This window comes from Schistocerca nitens, chromosome 4, assembly GCF_023898315.1.
Source record: "Schistocerca nitens isolate TAMUIC-IGC-003100 chromosome 4, iqSchNite1.1, whole genome shotgun sequence".
NCBI classification, from domain to species: Eukaryota; Metazoa; Arthropoda; class Insecta; order Orthoptera; family Acrididae; genus Schistocerca; species Schistocerca nitens.
This window is the reverse complement of record NC_064617.1, coordinates 903,777,688-903,796,541: the sequence shown is the minus strand read 5'-3', so window position 1 is coordinate 903,796,541 and position 18,854 is coordinate 903,777,688. Positions and strand designations below refer to the sequence as shown.

General features: G+C 45.1%; 1 protein-coding gene across 1 annotated transcript in view; it reads right to left on the bottom strand.

Moving 5' to 3' along the window:
• LOC126253462 (facilitated trehalose transporter Tret1-like) overlaps positions 1–17,895 on the bottom strand; it is a 159,803-nt gene extending 141,908 nt beyond the window's left edge. Inside the window, exon 1 of the mRNA XM_049954816.1 lies at positions 17,789–17,895. Within this exon, the coding sequence (XP_049810773.1) occupies positions 17,789–17,867 (79 nt within the window). The 5' untranslated portion in view covers positions 17,868–17,895. The remainder of the gene's footprint in view (positions 1–17,788) is intronic.
• Between the last annotated feature and the right edge of the window lie 959 nt (positions 17,896–18,854).

The window sequence follows — 18,854 nt, the reverse complement described above, 5'->3', positions numbered from 1 at the left end:
TTGGGGAAAAAAATGCAAGTGACTCCTGTAGATAACATCGTATACGCAAAATTAGAAACGAATATGTTAAACATCGGTTTTCTGCACAACTTAGGATCGAAAAGCTTGTTTCCACGAATCAACAGCGCGACTGCTACGGTCGCAGGTTCGAATCCTGTCTCGGGCATGGATGTGTGTGATGTCCTTAGGCTAGTTAGGTTTAAGTAGTTCTAAGTTCTAGGGGACTGATGACCTCAGATGTTAAGTCCCATAGTGCTCAGAGCCATTTGAACCATTTGAACGAATCAACACGGTTTTAGAAAGATTCTCTCGTGCGAAATTCACTTACCATTTTCTAACATGATGTTGTGGTGTCACCGCCAGACACCACAATTGCTAGGTGGTAGCCTTTAAATCGGCCGCGGTCCGTTAGTATACGTGTCGCCACTGTCAGTGATTGCACACCGAGCGCCGCCACACGGCAGGTCTAGTCTAGAGAGACTCCCTAGCACTCGCCCCAGTTGTACAGCCGACTTTGCTAGCGATGGTTCACTGACTACATACGCTCTCATTTGCAGAGACGACACTTTGGCATGGCCTTCAGCTACGTCATTTGCTACGACCTAGCAAGGCGCCATATTCAGTTACTATGTCTTCAGAACAGATAATATTCTGACTCATGTACCGTCAAGATCGACGTTCATCATTGATGGTTTAAAGTTAAGTATCAACTAATTACGTCCGCTTTCTGAATTCTAATTCCTTGTCATGTTCCAGACCTCACGTCAGTATAGTCCTTCCCTCCTCACGCCAGCCTGCGTGAGCTAAAACGCGTGCATTTCGGCCTCCTCTAGCAACACGGTGTTGGCTCTTCTGCCAACACAACAGATATACTGCAATGAAGGTCAACAGGCAGGTTACATATATCTAGACTTCCGGAAAGCATTGGACATGGTGCTTCACTGCAGACTGTTAACGAAGCATGTGGTATAGGTTCACAGAGATGTGAGTGGCTGGAAAACTTCTTAAGTAATAGAACCCAGTATGTTGTCCTCGGCGAGGAGTGTTCATCAGAGATAAGGGTATCGTCAGTGGTCCCCCAGCGAAGCGTGATACGTCGTAAATGAACTGGCGGACAGAATGGACAACAATCTGCAGTTGCTTGCTGATGTTGCAGTGATATACGGAAATGTAATGATTATAAAGAATCCGCCTCGATTTAAAATAGAAACCGGATGTTGATCTAGGTTTCGGCGCGGATAACCACGCCTTCTTCGGAACACACTAAAACTACAAACTGACTAAAAATGTTGCACCATGCCTCTTTAGGCAGTTTTTAGTTTTAGTGTGTTCCGAAGAAGCCGTGGTTATCCGCGCCGAAACCTAGGTCAACATCCGTTTTCTATCTGCAATCGAGGCGGATTCTTTATAATCATTAAATTATTCACGATTGCTGACGCGCTGCAATGTTAAAAGTTCTCATACGGGAAGGTGTTGTCGTTGATGACTTGGACAAAATTTCTAGTTGGTGTGATGAGTGGCAGCTAGCTCTAAATGTAGAAAAAATGTAAGTTAATGGGGAAGAATAGGAAAAACAAACCCGCAATATTCGAATACAGCATTAGTAGTATCCTGCTTAACACAGTCACGTCGTTTAAATGTCTGAGCGTAACGTCGCAAAGCGATAGGGAATGGAACGAGCGCGTGAGGATTGTAGTAGAAAAGGCCAAGGTCGACTTTCATTAGGAGAACTTTGGGGAAGTGTGGATCAACTGTAAATGAGAGTGCATAAAGGTCTCTGCTAGAGTGTTTGGGATCGGCACCAGGTCGAATTAAGGAACACATCGAAGCAATTCAGACAGGGGCTGCTAGACTTGTTACTGGTAGGTTCGAGCAACACGTAAGTATTACAGGTTTTCTTCGGGAACTCAAATGGAATCCCAGGAGGGAAGGCGACTTTCTTATCGAGGAACAGTTTCCAGAAAATTTAGAGAACCGGTATTTAAAGCTGACTGCAGAACGAATCTACATACGGCAACAACTCGTACAGGACCACAAAGATAAAATACGAGAGACATTAGTTCTCTTATGGAGCTGCAAATACTATTCACAGTCTTTTCTTCCCTCTTTTTGCGAGTGGATCTGGAAAGGAAAAGACTAGTAGTGGTACTGCATACCCTCGGCCACGCACTATACGGTGGCTTGCTTAGTTTGTATGTAGATGTAGATGAAGGAATGCTTAGGTAGCGAGTGTCTCATTCAGGAGTAGCTTTTGAATTTTGATTGTTTCTGAGATTGTTATTCCTCGTGTAAGAAGGAGTAACGACAATCAGCACGTACCGGAATTCGTACAGCCAGTAAACAGGCTTGCTTACTTCGAGACAAGTAGCCACATGCCCAGTGAGGCGAGGTTCGGAGCGCTGTCAATACAGTGACCGTTGTTGAGACTCCGCTTAACCCAGCAGAGGACAAAGAAGCGTCGATGCGCTCAAAAACACTGTATACGCGTCTGGAGCACGTCATCCGCCCCTATAGCTCAGTGGTCAGTGTGACGGATTGCCGTCCAACGGGCCCGGGTTCGATTCCCGGCTGGGTCGGAGATTTTCTCAGCTCAGGGACTGGGTGTTGTGTTGTTTTCATCATCATTTCATCCCTATCCGGCGCGCAGGTCGCCCAATGTGGCGTCGAATGTAATAAGACCTGCACCAAGGCGGCTCGACCTGCCCTTCAAGGGGCCTCCCGGCCAATGATGCCAAACGCTCATTTCCATTCCTTTTGGACCACGTCGTCTTTTCAGCTGTCACAATAATGCATCACGATGTACATATCCGCGTATGGAGGCTCCGAGGAGAACGAACGTTGTCTGGTTGCATTCGTCATCGTCATACAAGCCCCGTACCAGGCGTGACGGTACTGTAACGCCGTCGCTAAATTTTGAGCAGCACCCATGGCAGCAGTGTGTGAGGCAAGCAGACGGGTACAGAGGCGCTGATATGTAGTTTCACAAGCGAGCCTGTTTGTACACTGCGAGGCGGCTGAGCTGAGCCGCGCAATAGTGACATCGCAGAAACGCTTCGCAACAACAGACCGACCTGTGGTGTATTTCCACACTGTTGGGACACCGAGGTGTCGATCTTCACGTGTCTGGAAGCAGTGAAACGGCACAACAAGTGAGCTATTCATCGCCGTAAACACTCCCTGATTCTAGCACAGTTGTGCATAGTCTGGCAGCACCCTCCACGTCGGTTTCCAGCACGCTATGGGCCAGCCAACAGCCGACACCGGTCTAGCCAGCTAGCTCGACCAGACCAGCTCACAATTCCAAGTCCACCACCGCGTACTTGCTCGACAATGGGAAGTCATCCACCAGCGACCACAGTAACTCTGAACTTCTGCCTCGGAGGTCAGCGTTTCGCAGCCATAGCGGTACAGCAGCTGTCCCTCAATAACAGCGCGAGCTCCTAACCCAGTAGCCGCTGTAGCCTGCGTTAATTCTGCAGACGCACGCGTCGCTGGTACTGCTCACTCAGGACCGCATAGAGCTGACTCAGGCATGCGCTGCTGAATGATGTAACCAGTGTAAGCAAAGCAGGACGCGGACATCTATCGGTCATCACACTGCCGCGGCTTTACGACATCGCCATCGGCAACAGACCACGCCCCTGTTGAGGGCCGCCACATCACTCCGACGTTGTACTCCAAGGTGAATAAAATATGCTGTACGAGAGCCGTTGAATAATTGATGCAGCACGTTTTTTTATCAGCCAATTTCTGTTGAAAAATGCGGAATTTTTTGTGGAACGATCGTGAAATACTCCCACTTCAGCTTCTACAGCTTCATGAAGTTCCAATCGGTGCGGCGCTATACGTAACCTTCAAACTGGTGTCTCTAACGGAGGTGCGCTCCAAGCAGAGAGCTGTCATTGAATTTCTTTTGGAAGGAAACCAGAGCATCGTAGATATTTGTAGTCGCTTTCAGAATGTCTACGGACATATTGCAGTCATCATAATACCGATGAGTCGTTGGATCAGGCGTCTGTCACCATCGAAACAAGTTTTTGCAAACCTGTCCGATCCCCCACGTGCTGACAGGCCGCACACAGCTGAGACTCGTACAATGCTGGAACGTGTGGACACTCTCATTCGAGGTGATTGGTTTGTACGGCCGGGGGGAGAGGACAAAACAGTGAGGTCACCAGTCCCATCAGATTAAGGAAGGCTCAAATGGCTCTGAGCACTATGGGACTCAACTGCTGTGGTCATAAGTCCCCTAGAACTTAGAACTACTTAAACCTAACTAACCTAAGGACAACACACAACACCCGATTAAGGAAGGATCGGGAAGGAAGTCGGCAGTGCCCTTTCAAAGGAACTACCCCGGCATTTATCTGAAGCGTTAGGGAAATCACGGAAATCCTAAATCAGGAAGGCCGGGCGCGAGTTTGAGCCGTCGTCCTCCCGAATGCGAGTCCAGTATGCTAACCACTGCGCCACCTCGCTATGTTTCGAGGCGATCAACGGATCACAGACAAACATCTCGCTATACAACACAAGACCTCACACAAGTCTGTGCATTCCAGAAGAGCTAACAAAACTTCGTTGGACTGTTCTTCCTCATCGACCTTACAGCCTGGATCTCACACCTTCCGACTTCCATGTGTTTCACCCAATGGGGGATGCACGCCACAGGAACTTCGAGGATGTTGTGGAGGTTATTGATGCAGCAAGACGTTGTTTCCAATGTCGACCTGTAGAGTGTTACCCTGCGGGTATACAGACTCTTCCAGAAAGGTGATATTAGGCCGTGGCATTAAAAGGAGATATGGTTTTGTAGCCAAGAGAGTGCAGAATAATATGGTGCTTTGAACCTAAATTAAACCAAACTGCTTTCAGAAAAAAAAGTGTTGCATTACTTAATTCAACTCCCCTCGTATCTTGCAGCGAAAATTTCCCAGCCACCCCTGGACAGCGCTTACGTCTCCACAACCCGTTACTCCATCACTTCTGCCCCATTCCCATCTCATTCACCTCCAGGTCGCTACAGTATTGATTGCCATTGGGTACACAACACTATCCCCTCTGGTTCGCACAGCCGTTAATTTAGACAGCAGCCGTTACATTTCTGAAGTGTTTAGGTCGGTGGCCGTGCCATTTCTTCGAGGACACTGTGATGTTATATTTCAACAACATAACCCAAGACCCCGCGTTCTTCGTGCTGTCCTGACCTACGTCGCTACAGAGGGTGTGAGACAGTTGTCCTGGCCAGGCGCTCTCTAGGTCTCTCATTCAATGGAAAAAATCTTATCACTGGTTGCCGAGAGACTGGCATGCAACCACACACCAACCACTACGATTCAGAAACTCTGACACAGAGCTGAAGCACCATGAAATTGCATAACATCATCTGTCATTCACGCCCATTTTGACTCGATGCCTAGATAGGACAGAGCCATTGTTGGTGACAGAGCTGACAAATCTGTCCACTAATTATTGCACTCTATATACACTATGTGGTCAAAAGTATGCGGACACCCACAAAAACATGCTTTGTTCATATTAAGTGCATTTTGCTGCCACCTGATGCCAGGTACTCCATATCAGTGACCTCAGTAGTCATTAGACATCGTGAGAGAACAGAATGGGTCGCTCCGCGGAACTCATGGACTTCGAACGTAGCCAGGTGACTGGGTGTCACTTGTATCATACATCTGTCCGCGAGATTTCCACACTCCTGAACATCCGTAGGTCCACTGTTTAAAAAAAAATGGTTCAAATGGCTCTGAGCACTATGGGACTCAACTGCTGAGGTCATAAGTCCCCTAGAACTTAGAACTACTTAAACCTAACTAACCTAAGGACATCACACACATCCATTCCCGAGGCGGGATTCGAACCTGAGACCGTAGCGGTCGCGCAGTTCCAGACTGTAGCGCCTAGAACCGCTCGTCCACTCCGGCCGGCTTCCACTGTTTCCTATCTGATAGTGAAAAGGAAACATGAAGGGACACGTACAGCACAAAAGCGTACAGGCCGACCTCGTCTGTTGACTGACAGAGACCACCAACAGTTGAAGAGGGTCGTAATGCGTAATGGGCAGACATATATCCAGACCATCACACAGGAATTCCAAACTGCATCAAGATCTACTGCAAGTACTATGACAGTTAGGCGGGAGGTGAGAAAACTTGTATTTCATGGTCGAGCGGCTGCTGATAAGCCAGACATCACATCGGTAAATGCCAAACGACGCCTCGCTTGGTGTAAGGAGGGTAAACATCGGACGATTGAACAGTGGAAAAACGTTGTATGGAGTGACGAATCACGGTACACAGTGTGGCTGTCCGATAGCAGGGTGAGGGTATGGCGAATGCCCGGTGAACGTCATCTGCCAGCGTGTGTAGTGCCAATAGTAAAATTCGGAGGCGGTGGTGTTATGGTGTGGTCGTGTTTTTCATGTAGGGGGTTTGCACGCCTTGTTGTTTCACGTAGCACTATCACAACACAGGCCTACATTGATGTTTTAAGCACCTTCTTGCTTCTCGCTCTTGAAGAGCAATTCGGGGATGGCCATTGCATCTTTCAACACGATCGAGCACCTGTTCATAATGCACGGCCTGTGGCGGAGTGGTTCCACGACAGTGAAATCCATGTGATGGACTGGCCTGCACAGAGCCCTGACCTGAATTCTATAGGACACTGGGATGTTTCGGAACGGCGACTTCGTGCCAGGCCTCACTGACGGACATCGATATCTCTCCTCAGTGTAGCAATCCATGAAGAATGGGCTGCCATTCCCCAAGAAACCTTCCAGCACCTGATGAACGTATACCTGCGAGAGTGGAAGCTGTCATCGAGGCTAAGAGTGGACCAACAGCATACTGAATTCCAGCGTTACCGATGGAGGGTGCCACGAACTTGTAAATCAGTTTCAGCCAAGTGTCCGGATACTTTTGATCACATAATGTATTTTCGCATTGTGACTCCACCTAGATATATGATAATAATGTCTTCATCCTGCTGTGCCGTATACGCGCAATGAGTAACATTTCCTTATTTGTTATCCTACCTGATGTAATTTTTATGGCCAGCGTTCTATTTAAGACTACTGAAGCGTAAAGACGGTAACATTTAGGCCAGAAGCCTGAACCCTCTAGCTTGCTTTTTTTTTTGCTAATTCTGTCGGTTTTGGATCCATGGCGCATACAGCCCAATCGAGTTGGTCCCGTAGATTCTGCACTTTGTATAAATCCCGGGAGTTTGGTGGCCAGGGAAGTAAGGTAAACCCATCCTGCTGCTCTTCGAACTACGCACGCATGCTGCGAGTGTGAGAAATGTTGCATTGTCTTGCTGAGGGATGTCATTGTGCCGAGAAAAAATCAGATGTATGTACGGATGGACATGGTCCCCAAGGATAGATGCATACTTGCAGTGATCCATTGTGCCTTCCAGAATGACAAGATCATCCAGCGCACGCCACTAAAACATTCGGTAGACAATAATGCTTCCTCCTCTGGCCTGGATCCTTCCGACGATTGTTGCGTTCACACGTTTCACACCGTACACGCCAACGTCCGTTTCTCCTATGGACCGTAATACGTGATTCATCTGAAAACGCCACCTGTCTCCGCACAGTCGACGTGCAGTTGCGGTATCGGCGTGGAAATCCTAGCTTTCGCCGCTGATGGACAGTCGGCATGGATGCCTAACCAGGTGCCTGCTGCGGAATTCCATAAGCAGCAACTTTCGCTGAATAGTCGTTGAGGAGACAATGCTGCTAGCCCCTCGGTTCATCTGGACAGTCAGCTGCTCAACGGTTGCACGTCTATTCGCCTCTACACATCTCCGCAGTCATCATCTTCCTCAGCGCCTGTTTTGGATAGCGCCATTTTGCCATGTATGTATACTTCAATTGCAGCGGCAAGTGAATACTGTACAAACTTAGCCATTTCGGAAATGCTTCCATCCTTGGCCCGAAAGCCAATGGTCAAGCCATTTTGGACATCAGATAAATCACTCCCATTCCGCATTATAGCAGCGACTGGACTGTTTACATACGCTTTATATACCCTCTGCTGCTAGTGCTGCCACCGGCCGTCTGTGAATGATTATTTCCGTTGACGTCGAACTTACGTGAGTGGACTGTGCGTGATCTAATGGTCTTTCAGCGGCTGTCTCATGAAACAGTGAAGGAGGTAGCCCCTATATAAGTTGCGGAGATAGGAACTTCGATTCTGGACGTGATACGACGAGGAGTCTGTGTTGGTTTCGAGAATCAAGGCTAGTGTTGTAATACTTCAAATGGACAATATTTTCCAACTCTTTAAGTTTCGTTTTAATATGACGTGGTTGCAGAATACTATTTACAGAGGAACGAAGAAATCGATAGAGACAGACCTCGTGGAAATTCACTTTAGGTTCCAGAGTAATGGAGGAACACGCGAGCCGGCCGAGCGGTTCTAGGCGCTTCAGTCCGGAACCGCGCTGCTAATACGGTCGCAGGTTCGAATCCTGCCTCGCGCTTGGATGTCTGTGATGTCCTTAGGTTGGTTAGGTTTAAGTAGTTCTAAGTCTTGGGGACTGATGACCTCAGATGTCCATAGTGCTTGAAGCCACTTGAACCATTTGAAGAAACACGTGAGGCGATACTGACTTATTTTACAAAATAGGCTGAAGACAGAAACCTACATTTATAGGACATGTATATTTAAAGGAAGCTTTTGAAAATGTTGGCTGGAATACACACTCTGAAACTCTGTAGCTAGCAGGGATAAACTACATCGAACGAAAGTTATCTACAACTAGATTACATTTATAACATTCGGAGAACATGAAAGGTAAGTAGTTATTGAGAAGGGAGAAAGACATCGTTGTAAGGTATCGCCATGTTAACCTACCTGGAGACTGATCTAGCACTGAAGGAAACCAAAGACTTGACTAAGAACGTATCGGTTGATAGGAGGCATCCTGCGTCCGGCCATCCTGATTTAGGTTTTCCGTGATTTCCCTAAATCGCTCCGGGCAAATGCCGGGATGGTTCCTTTGAAAGGGCACGGCCGACTTCCTTCCCCGCCCTTCCCTAACCCGATGAGACCGATGACCTCGCTGTTTGGTCTCTTCCCCCCAAACAACCGAACCGACGCATCCTGAGACGTCAGGGAATCGTCAGTTTGATAACAGAGGGGTATGTGGTGGACCAAGATTTGACTACATCAAGCAGGCACAAATGCCTCTAGGCTGCAGTTGTTTTGCGGAAATGAAGAGGCTTGCACGGGATAGACTAGCGTGAACAGCTGCGTCAAATCATTCGCCGGATCGATGACGACAACAACGACTATACGAAAATTTATATTAAAGAGCTGTGAATAGACTTAGTAGAAGTTCAGATACGGAAGTGTGTTTTAGTGTCGGAAGTAGTTTTTCGGTTTTTAACTAGCTGAATATTAGCAGTTATATGCTATAACTTGATTTTAATTTAACGATGGTATGATCTTTCTTTTGGTGAATTTAAAATGATTCGTGGAAGTTTAGTGCGCTCGCGCTTGTATTGAACAGCCGTGCTGGATGAGCCTGAATTATTCGTGGAAATGTAGGCGAAGTTTTAAATGGGATCTCTTTTTATGTAACTGCAAATACATACCCTCTTTTCGCACTCTCAATGCTTCACCCTAAGTGGGTACTATTCGCATTTCTGTACCGACAGATATGAAATTCAAAGTCCACGTGTGTCGCCCTTCACAATGTGAATCATATATCTACAGATGGGTCGTCCCTATACGAAAAGTGAGCCATTTCGAGCAAACGTTGTCCCACCATGAGGTGGGAAAGTCGATAAATGAAAAAGCCGACTAGAGTATGTGCGTGATACTCCGATATTTAAGAGCTCTCTAACGCAACTAAAGTACGGAACCAACTAGAATAGAAAAAGAAGAGTGATCCTGAAGAAATCAGCTCAAATTTATCCATATAAGCAAAGATTTGTTAGACAGCATTTTTTCGAGAGAAATCACATGTAGGTGGTTCATGGTGTGGGTTACTGTAGTCATGTCCTAGTTCATGAACCACGGGCAACGTATGAGTGGCCAAGTAAGTGGTCCCGACAGTCGGGATACCAGTTACTTTGGAATAAGGCTGGGCATCCCGGACATATTCTGAGTCGTGGTCACCTTTGTGCTCACCCTCGGACCTTTGGAGGTGACGGAGTCCCACCTCTAACTGACAAACCAGGGACTCCTAAGATACGGCTTGGCAAACAAATGGTAATGAGATGGGGAGCTATTAATATCAATGGGGGCTACTCTGGGAAGAAGGTAGAGCTGGCAGAGGCTACAAGTAAGATGGGGCTGGACGTTTTAGCTGTTAGTGACATTCGGTTCAAATGGCTCTGAACACTATGGGACTCAACTGCTGTGGTCAGAAGTCCCCTAGAACTTAGAACTACTTAAACCTAACTAACCTAAGGACATCACACACATCCATGCCCGAGGCAGGATTCGAACCTGCGACCGTAGTGGTCGTGCGGTTCCAGAATGTAGCGCCTTTAACCGCTCGGCCACTCTGGCCGGCTAGTGACATTCGGGTAAGGGGTGAGAAAGAAGAGGAAGTGGGAGAATACAAGGTCTACCTGTCAGGAGTCAAAGCAGGAATAGCACAATGGGGTGTAGGGCTTTACATCAGGAAAGAAATGGAACCCAGCGTAGTTGCAATAAGGTATGTAAACGAACGACTGATGTGGATAGATTTGACAGTGTCTAGCAAGAAAATTAGGATTGTGTCAGTATATTCGCATTGTGAAGGGACAGATCAAGATAAGATGGATAGTTTTTATGAGGCACTCAGTGATGTAGTTGTTAGAGTAAAGGATAAGGACAGTGTTCTGCTCATGGGTGATTTTAACGCCAGGATTGGAAATCGAACAGAAGGGTATGAAAAGGTTATGGGTAAATTTGGACAGGATACGGAGGCCAACAGGAACGGGAAACAACTCATGGATTTCTGTGCCAGTATGGGCTTAGTAATCACAAACTCCTTTTTTAAACATAAGAACATTCACCGGTATACTTGGGAAGTCAGGGGAACCATATATGTCATTGACTATATAATAACAGATCAGGAATTCAGGAAGGCTGTGAGGGACACACGTGTATTCAGGGGATTCTTTGATAACACTGATCATTATTTAATCTGCAGTGAAATTGGTATTGTGAGGCCGAAAGTGCAGGAGGTCAGGTCCATATGTAGGAGGATAAGAGTGGAGAAACTTCAGGATAAGGAAATCAGGCACAAGTACATAAGAGCGATCTCAGAAAGGTACCAGTTAGTTGAATGTAGTCAATTACAGTCATTGGAAAAGGAATGGACAAGGTACAGGGACACAGTACTAGAAGTGGCTAAAGAATGTCTTGGAACAGTAGTGTGTAAAAGTAGGATGAAGCAGACAGCTTGGTGGAATGACACAGTCAAGGCAGCCTGTAAAAGGAAAAAGAAGGCCTATCAAAAACGGCTACATACTAGAACTCAGGTAGGCAGAGAAAGTTATGTTGAAGAAAGAAACAAAGCCAAACAGATAATTGCAGCATCAAAGAAGAAATCTTGGGAAGACTTTGGAAACAGGTTGGAGACTATGGGTCAAGCTGCTGGAAAAGCATTCTGGAGTGTAATTAGCAGTCTTCGAAAGGGAGGTAAGAAGGAAATGACAAGTATTTCGGACAGGTCAGGAAAACTGCTGGTGAATCCTGTGGATGCCTTGGGCAGATGGAGGGAATATTTTGAAGAGTTGCTCAATGTAGGTGAAAATGCGATCAGTAATGTTTCAGATTTCGAGGTAGAATTGGATAGGAATTATGATGGAAATAGGATCACATTTGAGGAAGTGGAGAAAATGGTCAATAGATTGCAGTGCAATAAGGCAGCTGGGGTGGATGAAATTAAGTCAGAACTCATCGAATACAGTGGAATGTCAGGTCTTAAATGGCTACACAGGATAATTGAAATGGCCTGGGATTCGGGACAGGTTCCATCAGACTGGACAAAAGCAGTAATCACGCCAATCTTTAAACATGGAAACAGAAAAGATTGTAACAGCTACACAGGTATCTCTTTAATCAGCGTTGTGGGTAAAATCTTCTCAGGTATTGTTGAAAGGAAAGTGCGAGTATTAGTTGAGGACCAATTGGATGAAAATCAGTGTGGGTTTAGGCCTCTTAGAGGTTGTCAGGACCAGATCTTTAGCTTACGGCAAATAATGGAGAAGTGTTATGAGTGGAACAGGGAATTGTATCTATGCTTTATAGATCTAGAAAAGGCATATTACCGGGTTCCTAGGAGGAAGTTATTGTCTGTTCTACGAGATTATGGAATATGAGGCAAACTTTTGCAAGCAATTAAAGGTCTTTACATGGATAGTCAGGCAGCAGTTAGAGTTGACGGTAAATTGAGTTCATGGTTCAGAGTAGTTTCAGGGGTAAGACAAGGCTGCAACCTGTCTCCACTGTGTTCATATTATTTATGGATCATATGTTGAAAACAATAGACTGGCTGGGTGAGATTAAGATATGTGAACACAAAATAAGCAGTCTTGCATATGCGGATGACTTAGTTGTGATGGCAGATTCGATTGAAAGTTTGCAGAGTAATATTTCAGAGCTAGATCAGAAATGTAAGGACTATGGTATGAAGATTAGCATCTCCAAAACGAACGTAATGTCAGTGGGAAAGAAATATAAACGAATTGAGTGCCAAATAGGAGGAACAAAGTTAGAGCAGGTGGACGGTTTCAGGTACTTAGGATGCATATTCTCACAGGATGGAAACATAGTGAAAGAACTGGAAGCGAGGTGTAGCAAAGCTAATGTAGTGAGCGCTCAGCTACGATCTACTCTCTTCTGCAAGAAGGAAGTCAGTACCAATACTGTTATCTGTGCACCGTTCAACCTTTCGACCAACTGTGTTGTATGGGAGCGAAAGCTTGGTGGATTCAGGTTACCTTATCAGCAAGGTTGAGGTTACGGATATGAAAGTAGCTAGGATGATTGCAGGTACTGGTAGATGGGAACAATGGCAGGAGGGTGTCCACAACGAGGAAATCAAAGAAAACCTGGGAATGAACTCTATAGATGTAGCAGTCAGGGCGAACAGGCTTAGATGGTGGGGTCATGTTACACGCATGGGAGAAGCTAGGCTACCCAAGAGACTCATGGGTTCAGCAGTAGAGGGTAGGAGGAGTCGGGGCAGACCGAGGAGGAGGTACCTGGATTCGGTTAAGAATGATTTTGAAGTAATAGGTTTAACATCAGAAGAGGCACCAATGTTAGCACTGAATATGGGATCATGGAGGAATTTTATAAGGGGGCTATGCTCCAGACTGAACGCTGAAAGGCATAATCAGTCTTAAATGATGATGATGATGATGTGATGATGATGATGATGATGATGATGATGATGAATCACATGTAGGTGATAAGATCGTTCGCTAAATTCTCCGTGTTAAGGTACGTGACTGGACACTCGAAGTTACACAAAACGTTTCAACAGGCGAAAAGCGCATTTTCAAAGAGTAGTTCGATACCAAAAGGTACGAAAGTGATTGGGCAAACATTTAAGAAAATGAATTATCTTGTTGCAAAGGTGTAATATGTCAAGAAGCGTTACACATCAAAGGGCTAACCGAGCCCAGTAATGTTTACGGAGACAACAATGTATGTTTTGGTTCGACAGCGTTAAGCTACATTGCAGTAGGAATTATCTAATAACGTTAACGTATATAAATTTATACGTTTGCGTTAAGTAACAGAAAAAAGTATGATTTTATTCTTTTCCTCGTCCCTGAGGACGAAGGAACATTTGCGTGCACTATTTGATCAAAAATATCCGGACACTGAATGCGGACTGCATGTACAGATGCTTCTGATCAGATACTGTGTATATTCTTTTGTAAATACATAAACTCGTCATTATCGTTCTACGGAGTGAACTGTGTGTCTCATTTAATCTGATATAACCTGTACAGTTTCTCGAGGCTATTAAAGTTGGAAGTGGTTACCTGCTAGCTTTCTCGCATGAAAAGGGTGCGTATTAAGTTTCTCCATTGTCGATCCAAGTCTATGATGTTTATTTTATTTTTTAAAACTATTATGTGTGTCAAGCTTTCGAATTAACTGCTTTCGACAAAACAAGACTTCATGCCACTATACACACATTTCTCCCTTTAGACTCTGATTTTGCCTAAACGACAGAATAAAGCCAGTCGCAAATGCATTTATGCCGACCGTCCTGTGTAAAAAGGTGAGGAGTTTAAGGCTGTCACAAACCATTTCAAAGGATTCATATGGATGTAAAAACTGCATAAATATTCAAGCCGTTGCCGACAATATCATAGCTGCGAAACAGTTGACGTTTCCAGTGCAACATCATCACTATGATTCATTGGATTTAAACAAAGATTCATTGGATTTAAACAAAATAACAGTCAAAGACACAACAAGCGAGATAGTGCGTGCCCCTAAGATAAGACTCTTCCAAGGAAGGTAAACATCCGAGACACATCAGACATTGGAAGTTTGTTCCTCACTCAAGTAAATTACGAACAAAAAAAAAAAAAAAAAGAAAGATTTGTGTGGCTACCGTTCCGATATTCTCTAGGAAAGAACACAAATATAATTTTACTCGTGGATTTGAGGAGAGTTAAATGGCATATAATACTATAACAGTTATGTGGACTGTGCATATTCAGTGTTCTATATATTTTAAAGTTTGCTTTCTTCTCAGTACTAATAGATTAACTTTACTGTCAAACTGCTAATAAAACTTCATGAGGAAATCGTTACTGTACCTGCCATTCCACACACAAATCAACGAACCAAGCTGACTTTAGAAATAAATATATCACAAGATGGATTCGTAGACTGGAGAAATTACCATGGGCTACTCCTTTACCCCTAACTCATATATATTTCGGAAAAGAGTTCAACACTGTTTTATCAAAACTTGCGCTTGAGAAATTAGGCATTGTTTCAGCCGCCCGTGTGAGTGACGAAAAATGCATACGTCTGCGCTTCCGTTAGACATCAGGACAGTGGAAATCCAGTACCGAAGTAGGAGTAAAGCATAAAGAATCGATATTGTCAAAATTATTTTCCGCAGCAAAAGGGGAAGTTCTAAATTCTTGAAATGGGAAAAAGTAGAAGGAATACATACTTGTGGAGTGTACGAAAATCACCTTCATTGTGGAGACGACGTTGTAGCTTTTGCCTGTACTGCACATAAGCTTCAACAGAAAATATAAGAAATTAATAGAGCATCAATTATCAACAGATAAAAATAAAATACCACAAATTAATCTTTATGGGTAATGTCAACAAATCTGTGACGCTGCTAACTCACTGTTGTAACTGTACAGCCAGAAGCGTCTCACAGATTGTGAGAATGATGACAGACTTGTGAGTGGCTCCTCCAGTGACACTGACGATTACGTGCCGAGAAAAACTGTGATGCTGCGTCAAGGTTTTGCTTTTATCTCCAGGTTTGTACTGAAGCGTGAGTTCAAACTGAAACTGCATAAACAGTTTTCAAAAGATAGCAATTTGTAGGCTCTTTACGTAACTCTGAGAACCAAGTTTTTCACAGTGCTATGTTGGACGTTGGCCAGTTACGTTCGAGAAGGGGGCAGTTGCATAAACGTGCGCCACTGCTCTTACATCAAATAGAAGAACCATTTTCTGTTAATGTGTTACTGAAGATAGTATGGTTTTTCAGACTGGAACATGCATATGTTTTTAACCGCTGCGGCTGGTCCCGGCGGAGGTTCGAGTCCTCCCTCGGGCATGGGTGTGAGTGTTTGTCCTTAGGATAATTTAGGTTAAGTAGTGTGTAAGCTTAGGGACTGACGACCTTATCAGTTAAGTCCCATAAGATTTCACACACATTTGTACATTTTTATTCGTACTAGAAAGCTCTTCAAAGGAGGAATACTGTGATGCAATACTTGTTGACGTAGGCGATGAAACTTTTCCGCAAAATTATGTGAGGGATGTTCCAGAACTGAGATCCACTGCAGCCACAATCTGTTATTGAGACGCGAACACTGCCAAGCGGGACAATGGTGTCGGGCAGCGCCGTTATTTGCAGCAAGAAGGTACGCCGAGATTACTGATTTAAGACATATTTCGTGTTGAACCTATTTCGCACGACAGTGGCGCAGGTTCAGTTACGATTTTTTGTAAATTATTTTAAAATTGAATCTATCAGAAAGGAGTTGCGAAAATTATTTTAAATATGTACATGCACTTCGGGCATGTTAATTATCCGAGAATGAAACTTTAAATGTGTTAAAAACAAGAAGAAGAAAACGGTTTAGAAGTGTCGATGAGTTTCCTGCCCAGTCACGGAAGGTAAGATAACGGCACGTGCTTCTGGGTTTTAAACTGCGCTTATTTGTTGGCTGGTGAGGAAGAATTATAGGGTGTGTTAAATGGGGTGAACAGTGTATTGAGTACGAAATACGGACTGAGAGTGAATCTAAGAAAGACGAAAGTAGTGAGAAGTAGCGGAAAGGAGAAGAGTAAGAAACGTAACATGAGAATTGGGGATCAGGAAGTAGACGAAGTTAAGGAATTCTGCGACCTAGGCAGCAAAATAGCTCATGATGGAAGGGGCAAGGAGGATATAAAAAGGCAAACAAGGAGGATATAAAAAGCAAACTAGAACTGGCGAAGGGAGCATTCCTGGCCAAGAGAGGTCTTTTAGTATCAAATAGTTCAAATGGCTCTGAGCGCTATGGGACTTAACTTCTAAGGTCATCAGTCCCCTAGAACTTAGAACTGCTTAAACCTAACTAACCTAGCCGACCGGAGTGGCCGTGCGGTTCTAGGCGCTTCAGTCTGGAACCGCGTGACCGCTACGGTCGTAGGTTCGAATCCTGCCTCGGGCATGGATGTGTGTGATGTCCTTAGGTTAGTTACGTTTAAGTAGTTCTAAGTTCTAGGGGACTGATGACCACAGATGTTAAGTCCCGTAGTGCTCAGAGCCATTTAACTAACCTATCACATACATCCATGCCCGAGGCAGGACTCGAACCTGCTACCGTAGCGGTCGCGCGGTTCCAGACTAGCGCCTAGAACCGCTCGGCCTCTCTGGCCGGCTTCTAGTATCAAACAAAGGCCTTAATTTGAGTAAGAAATTTCTAAGAACGTACCTTCGGAGCACAGCATTGTTTGCTAGTGAGAGCCGGCCGCTGTGGCCGAGAGGTTCTAGGCGCTTCAGTCCGGAAATCCTGCCTCGAGCATAGATGTGTGTGATGTCCTTATGTTAGTTAGGTTTAAGTAGTTCTAATGTCTAAGGGACTGATGACCTCAGATGTTAAGTCGCATAGTGCTCAGAGCCATTTGAACACTTTTTTTTTTTTTTTTTTTTTTTTTTTTTTAGTGAGATGTGGACTGTGGGAAAACCGCGACAGAAGCGAATCGAAGCATTTGAGATGTTGTGTTGCAGACGAATGTTGCGATATGCAAAACACTGACATGAAGAAGGCACAGGATGATAGGGAATCTGTTAAGACATCAGGGAAAAACTTTCATGGTATTAGAGGGAGCTGTAGAGGGTAAACATTGCAGAGGAATACAGAGACTTATAATATATCCACGAAATAATTGAGGGTGTAGGTTGCAAATGCTACTCTGATATGAAAAGGTTGGGGTAGGAGATGAATTCGTGGCGGGCGCCTCAAACCCATAACTCAAAAAAAAGAAAAAAAATAGTGGGAACTTGTGCGAAGGTCAGGAAGCGGAATAGTTGGCAGGGACAGCGAGGCACGCACCTGCAGCGGCGGCGAGGTACTGCGGCAGCACGCTGCCTCCGGGCCGCACCGCCACGGGACTCCTCGGAATGACGGCCATGACTGTGCTCTGCTCTGCTCTGCTCTGGCTTCTGGCTACTGCTGGCAGCTGGCGGGCCCGCGGCCTTTTATAACCTCCCACAGCGCCGCAGCCCCTCCGCCGGAGCGGTGCTCGCGAACCCTCCAGCACAGCTCTCTGCACTCGCCGTTGATAGCGGAAGAATCCACGCCGCTACCGCGGGACACAGCGTTAGCGCCGTTATTACTTTGATTGTGTACAGGTGGTACCTCACCTGCTCCTCTTACGTCCTTGGCGTCCAAAAATTCCCATCTCTTACGATGCTAGAATATTATACATGGTCATCCTGAAGCACTGGTTCATATGCCTGACGATCGATACATACACTATATGATGTCAAAAAGAGTTACAGGATAAAGCTGAAGGAAAGATTTATGGAATGGAAATACTAAGGCCTATTCGGAAAGTTCCGATTGATCGCGAAATGGAAACCACTATGATGTTGTTGCTGTTGTGGTCTTCAGTCCTGAGACTGGTTTGATGCAGCTCTCCATGCTACCCTGTCCCGTGCAAGCTTCTTCGTCTCCCAGTACTTACTGCAACCTACATCCTTCTGAATCTGTTTACTGTATTCATCTCTTGGTCTCCCTCTACGATTTTTACCCTCCACGCTGCCCTCCAGTACTAAATTGGTGATCCCTTGATGCCTCAGAACATGTCCTACTAACCGGTCCCTTCTTTTTGTCAAGATGTGCCACAAACTCCTCCCCAATTCTATTCAATACTTCATCATTAGTTATGTGATCTACCCATCTAATCTTCAGCATTCTTCTGTAGCACCACATTTCGAAAGATTCTATTCTCTTCTTGTCCACACTATTTATCGTCCATGTTTCACTTCCATACATGGCTACACTCCATACAAATACTTTCAGAAACGACTTCCTCACACTTAAAACTATACTCTATGTTAACAAATTTCTCTTCTTCAGAAATGCTTTCCTTGCCATTGCCAGTCTACATTTTATA